At 50.0% G+C, this 15206-nt stretch overlaps 2 protein-coding genes across 2 annotated transcripts; both read left to right on the top strand.

Moving 5' to 3' along the window:
- Positions 1–723: 723 nt before the first annotated feature.
- On the top strand, positions 724–3449 carry mRpS16 (mitochondrial ribosomal protein S16). Its single transcript, XM_065449374.1, has 2 exons — positions 724–856; positions 2731–3449. Exons 1-2 carry the CDS (start codon positions 850–852, stop codon positions 3096–3098), a joined length of 375 nt encoding a protein of 124 aa, XP_065305446.1. The 5' UTR covers positions 724–849; the 3' UTR covers positions 3099–3449.
- A 6404-nt stretch (positions 3450–9853) lies between these two features.
- LOC135916123 (ipis-1-like) lies at positions 9854–14821 on the top strand. Its single transcript, XM_065449373.1, has 3 exons — positions 9854–10312; positions 12485–12859; positions 13737–14821. The coding sequence occupies exons 1-3, from the start codon at positions 9956–9958 to the stop codon at positions 14334–14336; spliced, it is 1332 nt and encodes a 443-aa protein (XP_065305445.1). The 5' UTR covers positions 9854–9955; the 3' UTR covers positions 14337–14821.
- Positions 14822–15206: the final 385 nt, after the last annotated feature.

The following is a 15206-nucleotide window of genomic DNA, read 5'->3' as shown; positions in this document are numbered from 1 at the left end:
TCCGAATAAGCTTAAGTGCATGTGGAACTGAATTACTTTTACAAACTTTATCCTTTATTTGCGCAGAGAATAGCACATGAATTTCATTGTCATTGCAACCAAGGGTGGCGAGACAAGCGCATCTTCAGTGGCAGGTCGCTTGAGAAAATGCCCGGTGCGAGGTGGTGCGAGTAGTCGAGTTACGCGCAGGTCAAGTTTGCAATGGAACTACCCAGTCGTCGGCCAATACCCAAGAGTGGGTACGTGAGGCATTGGTATGTGCCACCAAATCCAAAGGTCCACATCTACATCTACCTTGGGATTGGCTGTATGGCAGGGCTTTCGCTCGAGCTTTAGCACTAGGAAACAGTGGCGCATCTGTACCTTCCAAGTTATACTTCTCCAGTGATCCTTGGTCAGGCGTAACGTGCAAGGACCTCTGCGCCCTTGTTACCGAACTTTTCACTTCAGCCATACTACGGCGCATTTTCGCAATACATGCGCCGTGAATTGCTTCTGCTTTCAAGCACGAGAGTGGGCGGGGCTCGGTATTCCTGTATCGACAAGGCTTTCGAAACCGAAACTTGAACGTTAAGGTTTATAAATTATTGACACTCTATAGGATAATACTTTGGAGGCAACAGGTTCGTATTATTTCTTGCCTGAAATGGTAAATGTTTTTTATTTTATGCATTGTCTATCTATGTATATACCGTCGATACCGCTTTGCCAACTTGGCTTTGCCGCTAGTGTCGCTAGCTGCGCGGCGCGCTAGCACATGGCGGTGGCTAGTGGTTGCAAAGTGTGTTGCTGGAAGTATTAATATACCACATTTCTTGTTTTTAACCCTTTGTAGAAACATCCAGTATCATGGCAGGTGAGTATATGCATTTCATACGGCATGTTCTGTACTATCGGTGACCGTTGGTGAATACAAACTCTTAGCAAGCTACCTGCTCGCACCACGCTATCGAGTGATTTCTGCTAGTTTCACGGGTTACCTTTGAAAGTACAAGCAACTCCGCGCCTGCAGTCTGAGGTTTCTTCGATACTTCTTGTATTAATTCTTTTGTATGCGGCGACTCCGGACGACATCTGTCTAAGCGCGTTTCTGAAGCATGGTGAAACGTTTCCGAAGTCGGCGTTCACGCTTTCTTGACTGCCGATCCGTAGTTTGGGCGAGACTAGCACTGTTACGATCGTTTAGATTGCAGCGACTTACTTAATGTCTCGTTTTAACCAAAGCAGTCAAAGTTCACATGCATGACTTTGCCGATCTGTCACTAAAGCTTCTTAGCTTCCCAAGGACCTCAATGCACGTCTTTGCCTGCCGTAATTCTCGACCGCGATTGATCAGGTTACGCAAAGAAACCAGTCGCAACCGAGAAATTCGATCCGGATAGGGCTCGATCGCGATCAAAAGTGCTCGATCAGTAGTTACTCGATCTGAAACTGATGCACGAGGCAGCTGTGAGGGCATGACCCGTCGTCTTCTTGCGCGGCAGCGTCGTCCAGATTGCAAAAATCGCCTAGTAACTCGTGAAAGCACTTTATTGGCTAGAGGAAACTGTCGAACCGCCTTGGGGAGTTGAACTACTCGTATGTCGCCGAGCCTCCTACCCGAGTTTAAGAGTCAGGACCGCTTAGAAGTTCTCTAAATCGACATCACCTTGAACTTGGGCTCTGTGGCTGCTGACTTGACGAGCGTGCGTTGATGTTAAAGGCCGATCTGCAGTAGGAACGAGAAACTGGTTGTGAAGGATTCGATTGCTCCATCATAGGACCTTTATTGTGTTGAAAATCAATGCATGGAGCTTATTGACAGCTACTCTTCTAAAACTCAATAATTCCTGTAAACACGGTGCCCAAGTTTCTATATTCGGAAACCAGGGCCTGCCGTCTTGAAGTGATACTCAACCCATTCTACTCATGATTGATCATGCTGCATTTGGTTAAGTTGCTGGCGTTTGCATCAAGAGCACATTGCTGGCATTACTATTAGGCATGTCTTGCATACCTCTGGACACAATTTTGGTTCCTTAAACAAGTACTGACATTGAGAGAGCATACACATTTTTCTTATACATTTCTATGTCTTTTGCTATGGCTATTATTATTAATGAAGCTCCTGAGACAGCTGACCACATTTAATGCCAGTCTGTTTGATCTGTGAAGAGACTGTACATGTGATTTAAGGCAGAAAGCTGGGCTAGTTGGTTGTTATTCGTACAAGGGGACATCTCACTAGTGCGTAAAAGACACGGACAGGAACATAAAAAAGGGCACACTGAACGCTAGACATCAACTGGCTTTATTCTCAGGAGGACACAAATATATACGCAAAAAGACACGTGCTACATGATCCATCCCTAAAGCGCATGCGCCATGGCACCTTATTGTGCAAGAACTTTATTTCTTTTGCCGTCAAAGATACATTAGGTTTGCTGACGCAAGCCTGTTTTTGCCGATGAATAAGGAAGGCCTCGAGTATTTCAGCTCTCTCTGATCTGTGCTAGAAGTAATCACTTGAGTCTTATTGAAGAGCTGCATGCATTAATTGTCACAGTGCTTGCAATGTGCCGCCAAGTGCCCAGATCCCGATGGTGCCTCGACAAGCAGCTTCTGCTCCATTAGTCGAGCTCACCTGCGAACTCACCTGCTTTCAGTAAAAAATTCTCAGTGTTTTCTTAACAGAATAGGTGTTTGTGGCTGTGCCATTACCGATCATCATCATTTGTGTTTTTCTGAAAGGCGTAGCCCAGGGTGCCCCAAGAGTACGCATCCAACTGCTGCTGAAAGGCTGTGCAAATCGACCTTTCTACCACCTCGTGGCAGCACGACTGCGGCGACGGCCCCGGGACACGGACACCATTGAGCAGCTCGGTTCCTTTGACCCGATGCCGAACGAGCGTAACGAGAAGTTGGTGGCCATCAACTTTGACCGGCTGAACTACTGGTTCGGGCAGGGAGCCAAGACGAGTCCGGGAGCAGGCATGCTTTTAGGTTTGGCAGGATACACAAGCGTGCACCCAAAAGTCTACATGAAGGCGTGGAGGAATCGGCGGGCTGCGCTTACTGAGGCTGAAAAGGAAGCTGCTGAAGCAAAGGACGAGAGTTAGGGTGAAAAGGCTGTGAGTTTGTTCTTTGTGTCCCGCTAAATGTTGTTGAAGTCAGCAAGCAAGAAAAAAAAAGAAATGATGCTGAACTTTTCTTGATGTGCATAGGGCGGCTGTCAACAGGCCTACAGTGTGTTAGCGTGTAAGAGTGTTAGCGTACGCATGCTAGCTAAATCTGTTGAAATGCGTGAATGTGCTGTTGTATGTTTCCCTGGACGAGATGACAAGCAGTTGTGGCTCAAGAACGAATAAAATTAGAATTCATTGATGAGCCAGATATTTGATTGTTGTGTTGTGCTTATCTATGTTTAAGAGCACCGTTGTAGTATGCATAAACGTGTTCAGAGCATTTCACTAGTGGGGCCACTTTCCTTCATCACACCCCCTCTGTAGTCCACTTTGTCTTTCATGTTCTATCCACCCTGTGACATTTTGCGGGTATTCAAGGACAAGAAAAAGCCACCATAGAATATAATACTTCTTATTTACTCAATAATTACTTATCACACTCCTACCTTTAATGAACTGTGCCATACTGTTGTGCAAAGTATATTTGGTCCACAGCTTATTTTAAACAATCTGCAACCATTCACCAAGCACTACGATAGAGGCTGGTGCAATAAAACAGTGACAGTGGCTTTCTCACTGAACAAGGAAATCCACTAGGTGTTTGTATCGCAGTCATGAATGTGTAGGTTACTTTTCTGGCTTACTTTCCTTAGCACAAAAGCAAAGGTGCTTGAAATGTTACATCTTCCTAGAAATGGAAAGCAACCTCCACAAAGACCTTGCGTTGGGCTTTTCAAAGCCATAGGCATTAACAACTTGGGATGCTAACAAATATGGATAATCTGAGTAAGGGTTCTACTGCTTACACATGCTGTCCCCACCTGTTGAAAGCAAAAGCCTGCATTTTTTTTATCATTGCTGCGTGATTGAAGCATGGCTGGTAGACAGATCAATGTCCTGCTAATTAAGAAGAGCACTTATTTCATTCCTTAGTTGATCTTAGCGCAATTTTTGGGCAGTAATTATAGAGTAGGGGTCAGAGGGAAGGGAAAGGGGAGGAGTGACAGGTGACGAGAAAGAGTGAGCATTGCTATCTGCAAGGTCATTATGACCATATGCCTACGCCCAGTGGACAGGGATCTTCACACATTAGGCTTCGTGAATGCAGTGCTTTTGTTACTGGTTTGAATTGCCAAACTGCACTGAAGCTGTCAGCATAAATGCTAGCTCCAGTGATGCTTGGTGAGTTGATGAGAACTTCCATTGTTGCGTAAATTTTGTGCAAGTCATACTGACAAATCAGTATATTTGAAAGCAGTATAAATTAATACATTTTTTCCGCTTTGGATGTCTCAATGCTTTCGTTACCATGCTTGTAGAAATCAGTGAATTTGATCGACACTTTTTCTATGGATTGTTAAATATTTCTGTTGTAATTCTACTAGCAGAGTCATGCACAGTATTAAATGACCGAACTATTTGTCAGATCTTACAATTTTTGGCAGATTGTGGAGTCTGTAAAACAAAACTTTGACTGGAGGTTTTGTCGAAGCTAGGCTCCACTGCTCCGAGTACTTCTTCAATAAAACAATGCAGAATTTGCGCTTTGGTTGACTGGGCAACATAACTTTTAAATGACAGAAGCTTTTCTCTGCTTGTATAATTTTCCAATCCAATGTCTTGGCTTTTTTAATGATGTCTCAAATGGTAGAAGTTAATGAGTGCATGTTAATTTGATAATTGTGTTTGACTAATATTAAGTGCCACTCTATTTTCCCCATCATGTGTTACCTTAATCTACGAGAGTTTTGACAGTATATGTAAATATTATTACGAAAAATACTTCCCGTCGTGTGGGGGTTTCACTTGTACAAGCACGTGCACTCGATTTCAGGCTGACCTTCAACTGAAGCTTGACAAGCAGTCTAATCTCTTACATTTTGATCACTGCCTGTGCAAGTGTCCTTATCATTACTGTACAATATTGTGCAACATTACAAGTTACCGCACAACACTGTACAGGAACTGAGCAAAGCACATGGAGGCTGCATGCAGCACCAGTTGGACACACACTGCTTGCACTGAAAAGCTGATCAAATGCAATATCAAGTATGAGGATGCTTCTGCATGCTCCCTGGCCTGACAACCATTGCTTCACGAGTCAAAATAATGCAGTAACGTACGAACCAGGTGCGTGCTGCAATGCATAATGGCAAATTCTCCCTGTGCAATAAAAACTTACCCGTTTTGACATTTGCAAAGCTACTGCTTTCCTATATAGCTTGGGCATCAATATGGCTAAAATTGACACCAACCAATTTTCAGAATATTTTGCGTGCTGGGGAGAGGGGAGGGGGAGGTAGAGTGATAACAAAGTAGAGAAAACAATGAAAGGAGCATAGACATACAATCACACTCGGATACTGTCGCCGCATACTGTCACTGCACAGCACAGTAGCACTCGCAGCACTATAAACATCTGTTCAGGCTACAGCCGCTTGTCCAATTCTATTGCCTTTAAAAACTGCAACAGTGCTCTCGTCGCCCTCTGCTGCGATGGCGGCATTTTAATATAAGTTCCTCTCTTAGAGGTCTTCGGTCAAAGCGCGCTATCGCGATTGCGAGCGATCGTCTCTGTAAATTGTAGCGAGGACAGTCACAGAGAAGGCGTCAAAAAGTCTCCTCGTTACCACAGTCATCACACGAGGCGTCGTCGGCCCATCCGATTCGGAAAGCAAAAGACTTGGTGAAGGCCACCCTTAGCCATATTCGACAAAGTAGGGTAGCTACGCCCAGCTGGAATGCAAAGGCGTAGAGAGCAGTCTAGGTCGTGCAGCCGGTTGTTTCGAAAACTTCCTGCATTCCACAAGAAGAATGTGATATCACGGCTGAGCATTCGAAGTTTTCTAGCGGCATCTGTCCTTGATAATGGTATTGGCTCCACTTCGTCGCCTTGAAGAGCTGACCGAGCAGCGTTACCGGCGTGTTCGTTCCCTATGACACCGCAGTGACTTAGAAGCCACTGAAATGTCATGTGGTGTCCTTTCTCAGTCAAGGTATGGATTAGTTCTCTAATATCGAATGCCAGTTGCTCGTGTGGTCCACACTGCAGTGCTGCCTTCAAGTCCCTGAATATTGACTTTCTTCGAGGTTCTTCTTGGCTGACGAGACGAAGTGCGGTGCGAAGAGCTGCAAGTTACGCAGCCATCGATGTCGTTGGGTGACATGTCTTGAAACTGATGGTGATGGCTTTTGCTGGGAAAACCACGGCACCAGACGAACATTGGAGAGTTGCCAATCCATCAGTATAAATATGTACGTGGTCGACGTACCTCTTGTGCAAAAGGAGCAGAGTTAGTTGTTTAAGAGCAGGTGATGACAGCTCAGATTTTTTCCTGATTCCTGCTACGGTGAAGTGCACTGCAGGTCGAGCCAAACACCACGGAGGAATCCATGGCTTAGTTGCGGGGGTGAAGCCTGATGGAAGGCAGGTGTAATAATACGAAATCGTAGTACAAAATGATGCCTGCGGCCTTTCTGACTGTAGTGTTGCCAGATGGTGGGAACGGGCATGGGCAAAGTGTCTAATGTGCACTCTTGACACTTCTACCGCAATTTGTGTGTGTATGGGTTGATCCCGGGCGATCGAAATAGTCGCTACTGTCGATGTGCATTTTGGCAAACCAAGACAAACCCTGAGAGCCCGAGCGTGAATAGCTTGTAGAGCACGAAGATATATCTGGCGAGTTTTGGTCAGTACGGAAAAATATCTCAAGAAGCCCAGAAAAAGAGCCCTGTATAATTCCAACATTGCATGCACTGACATTCCCCTAATCTTCCGCCCAGAAACTTTAAAAGCTTGGAGATTGCAAAAGTTGGGAACTAGAAACCAGGTGCATATTTTGTACATTTCCATGGGCGTCCGAATGGGGGGCAAGATGGGGCGGCTGCGCCCCCCTGGAAATTTGGACAATGCGGTTGCTCGACTGTGTGGATATATGAGCAAGATCGAGCAAGGTGTATGAAGCTGTGAGCGTGCATTTATCCTGTATATAAGTTTTCGTTGTATATATAGCCAATTTATGTTTTCAGCGTATGCGTTCAACAGTTTTTCCAATCAATATATTTTCTAACACTATCAACCACGAGAAACTCCATAGCCAGCTTTGTCTCGTGCGGTCCCGAATTATGGACATCCAACGCTTCTTCAAGCGTCAGCGGTTGTCTGACGAAGCGTTATCCAACTGCGCCCTTGAAGATTCTGGTGTGACATGTGACAACGGTGTAGCATTTGACCAGAGTGACGCAAGCTTTCATCACCGGACAGTAGCTGATGTCGACTCCATGGAAGGGACACCGCCAGAGTGAGCTCCGATGACGCAGCAGGCTGAGATGAGTCCCTTTCTCCTTTCTTAGAATTGAAGTCCGGATTTGACCAGAGCCATGCAAGCTTTCATAGTCGAAGGCCATAGGCCATAGTCAAAGCACTCAAGGAGCTCGCGTCAACGGAATCATCCTCGAACGCTGCAACTAGACAACAAGCTGACATCCTCTACTGCGCAACAAGCTCATCTTTCATTGTCTGTTTGCACATTGTAGCGAAGTACAGCGCTCGGCTCGAACCAGTTACGAACATTCTGCAAGGTGTATCCATGGGCTTTCATTCTGTGCATGACCACACCTTAGGCATAGTTACACCCTTTGGCTTGCGCCTTCTGCCACACAACAATAATCGTTATCTGCCTTGATGCGTTTCCTTTCTTTAACGCTGCGAGCCCGGTACTTTCCAGTAACGAACGGCACGGGCGTTATCAGCATAGAACAGGTTACACCCTTTGGAGTGCCCCTTCTTCTACGCCTTTCTTCTCGGAAGGGCCACCCTTACCGCATAGAGAAAGAAATGAATTTTTTTTCTCTATGCTTACCGCCTGTAGATGCGACGTCTCTGAAGTTGCCGCTGCCTGGCAGTGCTGCTTGTGGCGCATGCGCACAGCCTACTTGGCGCAAAGCGGAGAGCGCGCGAAGCCATCGGCATTGCTGAAATCGTTGGCAATATACTGCCCGGATCACACGGAAAGGCAAGGCTGATGGTGCGTAGAAATGGCACGCAAGACAGGGTGACCCGACAAGCCAGCAAAATACTGCATTCGCCCATGAAGTCGCACCCCTGTCGTACAGAAATGCAAGGCTGTTGACAGGCATAAACCTTCAAACTGAATTGTTGCCACAGACCGAGCGCCAGGTGCTCGTCTGTTTCTTCGGCTCGTTGCTTCGGCGAGATGCCGCTTGTGTTCTGATCCAATTGGACGGCAAGGACGCTTCATCGGGCGATGCATGGCCATGCGGCATGGCGCGATGCTGCTTGTGACCGTGAAGTATCCTTTCTCTTCGGGCTCGGGGTGCCGTTTGCGTACGGTGTGCTTTTCTCCCGGTTTGTGAACGAGGCTTATTTTTGCTCAGTTTTTCGTTTGTTTCTTTTTCAAATCACAACTTTCTCTCGGGTCACTGGGAAAGAAAGTTGCGAGTTCGGAGGCAAGCAAACCAGCCCCGGTTTCCGAGACCCCGTTAAACTGTCAATGTAATGACAGACAGATGTCCCTCTTATAGTGTCTCTAACTCCCTGCAATCGTGCGCGGGCTCTCTCTCTCTCTCGCAGATCAAAGGGACGAACGGATCCATTATGGGAATAAGTTTGGGCCTGTTCGTTATTCATCGTAATAAGAGCAAGTCGAGACAGGGCAAGCGCTGTCCTGTGTCGACTTGTCCTTCGTCCTTACTGCGCTGTTTTCTGTGTTACGACGAATAACACGCCCAAACTTACTCCCTTCGGCGCTTGTCCTGACTCGATTTGTACTTTGTCCTTACTGCGCTATGTTTTCTGTATTGCGAGGATCCGGGGTATAATATCAATAATGAGGAGGAGGCCGATCTCATTGTGGGCTGTCACTGCTAACAAAATTTTTATTATTACGGTATAGAACACCTCGCCCCCTTGACGGGCTTCCCGTGTACAACCGCAATTTCCGTCGTATATAGGCTGTTCGTAGCGATACTTCAGAAAATACTGCAAGAGATTGTGAGTAGCGCATCAGATCGAAGCACAAGCTTTTCACGCTGTGTAGATACTTCCTGGCCTTCCGTGATATGCACATAATGTATCAGTATGTACTTTGCATCAAAGTGCACCTCGCAAATGGGGTCGGTGGCTTCCAAAAGGTCGATCGGTGAAGTGAAGATGGCGCACAAACAACCGGCACCTTTCTTCATCTTTAGGGACGCCGAAGAGCGAGAGCTTGGCCAGGCCTTCCAACCTACTGTATGAGGTTTCGCAACCCACTACGCCGCAGTAGTTCTTCGCCGAGATGTACTGGGTGTGTTCATACTCGCATCTTTGTTGTTTGTTTGTTTATTGATTTCTTCCTTTCTGTACATCAACAGACATCGAAGCAAAAGCAAAAGTCTATAAAGCCTGACGGAGGTTTTTGCTCCGAGATACAGTTCAGCACGCAGTCATAATAAAAGTAGAGAAACAGCAACAATATACAATAGGTAACATAAGATAATCATTGAACAATCTAAATTGTCTCTATAGATATATAAAAAACAACAACAATGAAACAGAAATATCACAGAGTAAAGAAAACAAGCAGATAGACATACATATATTGTGACAAGCAGCAACAAAAGAAACAATGTGTGCTCAGAAATGAAACACACGTTAAGGAACCGAAAAAGAAAAGGAAAGAAGACGGAGCTGAATTGACAGCTGGCAAGCACGCGAACGGGCCACGCGCCAGCGCGAGCCCGGAAGGAAAGAAGCCGAAGGAGCTCTTGACGGCCATAGCTTCGCGATGCGCCAGTTCTTCCACAACCTCTGCTCGTACGGCTCCCGTGCGCTGCGCAACCAGCCGCCGGACCGGGATCAGCCGCCTTCGCGCGCCGTCGCCGACTTGACCGCCCCCGCGGCAGCCGTGCATTCGCGCTCCCTCGACCATTCGATATTGGGCTTCGCCGTGGACCTCTACCGGCAGCTGTCGCTTGCCGCCGGTAATGCTGGCGGCCAACCTGGCATCAGCACCGACAACGGCGGCCGCAAGGACGGTGTGGCCACTGCCACTGTGGCCCCGGGCAACCTGGTATTCTCGCCCTTGGCAGTGGCCGCCGCGCTGTCCATGACCCTGGCGGGCGCCCGCTTCCGCACGGCCAAGGTATGCCACCCTGAACATGACAGTCGCGACTTTTCATTTTCTTTTGCGCTAATGCAAGGTCCTGGACGTCGAAGGTCGTGGCCATACTCGCAGTGCCCTAAATGATTTACTATTAAAGCAACTTTCAGTGATCCAGATTTGGTTTAGTATCTCGGGAGCTGTACGGCGTTGCGAAGTCGGAGAGCGTGACCGCGGTAGGTGGTCACGTGAGAGCAGGGCATCGCGTCGTTCTCTCATTCGCTCCGGCTCGCGCACGCTGGTCTGCTGTATGCTGCTGCATCGGGGCGAGCATTGGACAGCAGTGTAGAAGACCGCGCGAGCCAGTGTGTACCAAAACGTCGCGACGTCCTGCTCCCACGTGATGACTGCCTGCTGTGTTATGACGTCGGGACGCGCGTGCGTCTCGACGGGATCCCCAACTCCGGATATCGAGGTGCATTTGTGTAACACGTTTGTGTAAGACGGGCGTTTGTGTAACTGTGGCAGATGATGACATGACCACTGGTCTATGGTACTCCGGCGAACAAACGCCTTACAAGCTTTTCCTTTTTTCGTTTTGACGTGTGCAGGTCACGAAGGTTGTTCAATTCGCGCATTCCATTCCTGTGTTTGTGGCGCGCGCACAAGCGCTCATTTTGTAATAGTGTCACAGCGCTAGTTGGCCTTATGCACAAGTCCGTGGCATGAAAATTTGGAGGATCCCTGACTGTGTCTCACGCTTCCCGGCAATTGCAGCTCATGTAACCATAATATTTAGTTGAGTAATGAACGGGGCTAGTCGGTGGACGTTCATGATTGTACTGCGCTTTGTGTTACACTGACGAACGTCGGCGTCTTGTCCCCTATGTTTGTCAGTGTAACACTAAGCGCAATACAATCATGGAAGTAACCGTGATGTTTGCCTGGAAACGCTGGCGGCGAACGCTATGCACGAAAACGAGCTTTGTGGTTGAAACGCGGCCTCCTGCGTGGGCCGCGATGCGGCGGAGCCGAGCGCCATCTGGAGGTGTTGCAAGGAATCCGGCGCGCCGCTTTATGGCCTTTGAGATTTGCGCGCGCCGGCGTTCGCCAATCTCGGAGGCCATGACCGCTCTACGAAGGGTAAAAACGCTGGAAAAGGGGTTTGTGTTTTGAGTCTCCGCGTCAGAAAATAGTTTTCTCGTATATTCAAATACACTCCGATCCTATCACGTCTGCAGTTTGTGTGTAAGTCATACTTTACGATTTTTTCTGACGTATTTTACCTTGAGAAATTCAATTCAGTAACTTCCTTGCGCTTCATGGAGGGCCTGCGGGGTTGGATATGCGAGTTTAGAAATGACTTTTGCCAAAACTATGGTCGACGCGGGACGCCGACGCCGGATTTTCTGCAACGCAGGGCCCTTAACGCTATCGCGTTAGTAGCTAGGGCAACGGGCTTCTCTTCCGGGGGTCCTTTGTTCGATCCCACCGTCATAAGACGCGCAATATTTACTGAAGACGCCGGAAACGAGGCGAGACGGGCACCTATGTATACGCGTACCTAAAAAATGGCTCGCATAAAAAAAACTGGCTGTGGCTTAGCTAAGGTTAAGCCCAGGATGCGAAGCATACTAGCCTTTATTTTAATGCGACAGCGTTGAGGAGCTCGTGCCGCAGAAAAGCCGGTGTCGTCGGCGTCGGCTCAGGCGTGCGGCGCTTGCTCAGGCGCACATTTCACTGTCGCGCCGAACGCTGCGTTGCTCGACGCTCACCGCGTCCGATGCAGGGCGCGTAGTCGCTGTGCCGTAACAAAGCCATCTAGAAACAGTCTCTGTAGCACGCCGCAACCTTCGCTTGTCATTCCAACGAGAAGCTCTGTCTCCAGGAGGCATCTCACCTCGTGAGTGTCTAGCAGAGGCAAGCGCAGCTGCTTATATACCGCCGCGACGCCGCGAGCGACGGCGCGAGTTGGAGCCCCGTTTCTCCTCTGTCGTGACGTCACGGTGTCACGTGGTCAGCCTTGAAGGCGACGGCGCGAGTTGGAGCCCCGTTTCTCCTCTGTCGTGACGTCATGGTGTCACGTGGTATTGAAGGCGACACCGCCGCGCCTGAGCAGCTGGGTTGAGCTCTAGTAATATGCTTCGCATAAAAGATTCATCGAGCGTCGCGTACCGTCCATGTACGCTATAGCGTCCGCAACTCGACCTGCAGGAGCTGGCGTCGGCGCTTCACGTTCGCGACGACGACCAGGTCCACGGCCAGTTCGCCGCGCAGCTGTCGCAGTCCGCGAGGCGCGCGCTGAAGGTCACCTTCGAGGTGAGCAACCGCATGTACGCCGACCGGCAGCACCACGTGCTCGAGGGCTACCTGTCCTTCCTGCGAGACACGTACGGCGAAGGATCGGTGCGCTCCGTGGGCTTCGCCGAGCACCACCGCGAGGTGCGCGCCGAGGCCAACGAGTGCGTGGCCCGGCTCACCGCCAACGCGGTGCCCGAGCTCCTGGCCGCCGACAGCATCGGGCCCGGCACGGCGCTGGCGCTCGTCAGCGCCGCGTACTTCTGCGGCGCCTGGGAGTCGCCCTTCCAGGTAATCGTCAAAAGTATGTGCCGGGTGTGTACGATCGGTGCAGTTCACCCAGCACTGCGGCCCGTTTCCTTTGAATGTACAGGTGCCGACAAAAGTGGTATACTCCACGCAGTCCACGCAGCGGGAGCCGAAACAGCGGCACACTGCATCGCGACGCCATCTACAGGCGGTATCTGGGATCGAGACAGCCAATGGGTGCCCTTTATTATCTGCAGACATGATCCCAGATGCCGAATGTAGGTGGTGTTGCGATGCAGTTTGACGTCGCTCCGGCTTCCGCTGCGTGGACTGCGTGGAGTATACCACTTTTGTCGGCGCTTGTAGATTTAGCTTGTAGCATACGTGACCATATGCAGCCGTGGACGGCAGGTGGTTATGGCCAACGTTACTGACTTAGTCTATAGATAGTATCGCTGGTTACGGCATATCCCTTGAAACGAGGTGTTGACAAATGGGCGCCTGGCCGGCCTGAGCTAATCGTCTTTTACTAAGTCTGTTTTAGGCTCTTCAATTTCTCGATATTTGTTCTTTTCATTCAAACCTCTATCTGTGACCTGTAAAGGCACCTGCGCCTGTAACGAGTCTGGCTCCCTCTACCCCGGCAGATGATGATGAAATGACGCTCTTTTCCTGTTGAAAAGAGCGGTCATGGTACTGAGTCGCCTCCTCCATCTCCCCGTCCTCTTTTTATGGAACCGCTAGTATAATTGTATAATTGACATAGAAGCCTTGCATAGGCGCTCTTTTCCTATTGAAAGGAACGGCCATGGTACTTAGTCGCCTCCTCCCTCTCCCCGTCCTGTTTTTATGGAACCTCTAGTATAATTGACGTATAGAAGTCTTGAATATATATAGGCCGCGCGCTGACCTCTCGCAGCCGGCGTTCACTGGGCCCGACGAATTCTACGTGGACGCCGAGACCGTGGTGCGCGTGGACATGATGACGCAGATGCACTCGTTCGCCGTGTCCCACTGCGACCAGCTGCAGGCCACCGCGCTCGAGATGCCGCACCAGGGCGGGAAGACCTCGATGATCTTCGTCCTCCCCGACGAGATGGGCGGGCTGCGCGCGCTGGAGCAGAACCTGACCGCGGCCCTCCTGTCGGACCTGGTGCACGGCCTGCGCGAGAAGCCCAACGTGATGCTCAAGCTGCCCAAGTTCGTGGTGCAGCAGAGCCTGAGGCTGCGCGACGCCCTGGGCGCCATGGGCGTCCGCGAGCTGTTCACGAAGCAGGCCAACCTTTCGGGCATCTTCGAGACCGGTACCCCCGCTCTGTGGGACGTCTTCCACGGCGCCTTTCTGGACGTGAACGAAGAAGGCGTGGTGTCCACGGCGCCCGGGAACGACGACGTGCCCGGGGGCGGGCCCGGGATGGGCGAGATCACTCATTTCGCCGTTAACCGGCCCTTCATGTTCCTCGTCGGCTCCAGGCGGACGAACCTCTTCTTCCTGATGGGCTCCGTGCGAAGACCGTGAACCCGCGCCGTGACCCGTGGCTAGTTGCCGCCCCAGCGCGCAGAGACTCGAACCGGAAGTCACTGTGCGCGTCGGCCGCGCCACTTCCGGCGCATCCGGCGCACTCACGTTCGGGCGAATTCGTCCAGTTCCGCCACGTCTGCGTTTTGGGCCAATCAGACGCGACGGGATGACGAATGTGGCGACATGGCGGTGTTCGACGGCGTCCCGACTACCCGAGCGTGGCCTCCGCGATCAGCTCCGTTCCGTTGCCGGAGCTGATCGCGGAGGCCACGACCCGAGCGTCGTCTTCTGCGCGCCCGCCTCCCGCAGCTGTTGCAGGGCCGGTGCGCGCGATTACGCCTGTGCCTGTCTGTGGAAGGCGTTCTGCACGTTCGCGCAGCTGACGCAGCCCATGCATTCACCGCTGCTCAAAGCGGCGACTGCGTTGCCGTTTAATAAATCGAAACGCAATTCTGTATGCAAAGGCGTCATCTGTGGCAGCCGCAGGATCTCGCGGATGGCCGCGTAGGAGCGAAGTTGCTTAGCGACGGCGGTAAGCGGTTTGAGTGTTGCAGCAACGCTGATCGCTTTGCCTTACAAAAAAAAAAAAGTCTTAACGCCATCCGATTTCTTCAGCTTAGCTCATCACTCGTTTTAAACGATACCCGAATATTTATAATCGTCGTTTAATTAAGTTAGTCTGAGTTCTAACCTACTTATCGCTTAAAAATATATTCAGTACGTTGCAGAGCGATTTTCCGTAAGCTGAATAAACGCGCGACGTCACCGGCATTGCGATCTGAGTTGTACGTGAAATATCTAAGGGCATACGGGCGAGGATCGAGTGCGTGTTTTATTGACTTGTTGCAGTGATTTCTATGCATGCTC

Source organism: Dermacentor albipictus, chromosome 5, assembly GCF_038994185.2.
Source record: "Dermacentor albipictus isolate Rhodes 1998 colony chromosome 5, USDA_Dalb.pri_finalv2, whole genome shotgun sequence".
NCBI classification, from domain to species: domain Eukaryota; kingdom Metazoa; phylum Arthropoda; class Arachnida; order Ixodida; family Ixodidae; genus Dermacentor; species Dermacentor albipictus.
This window is presented reverse-complemented; position numbering and strand designations above follow the sequence as displayed.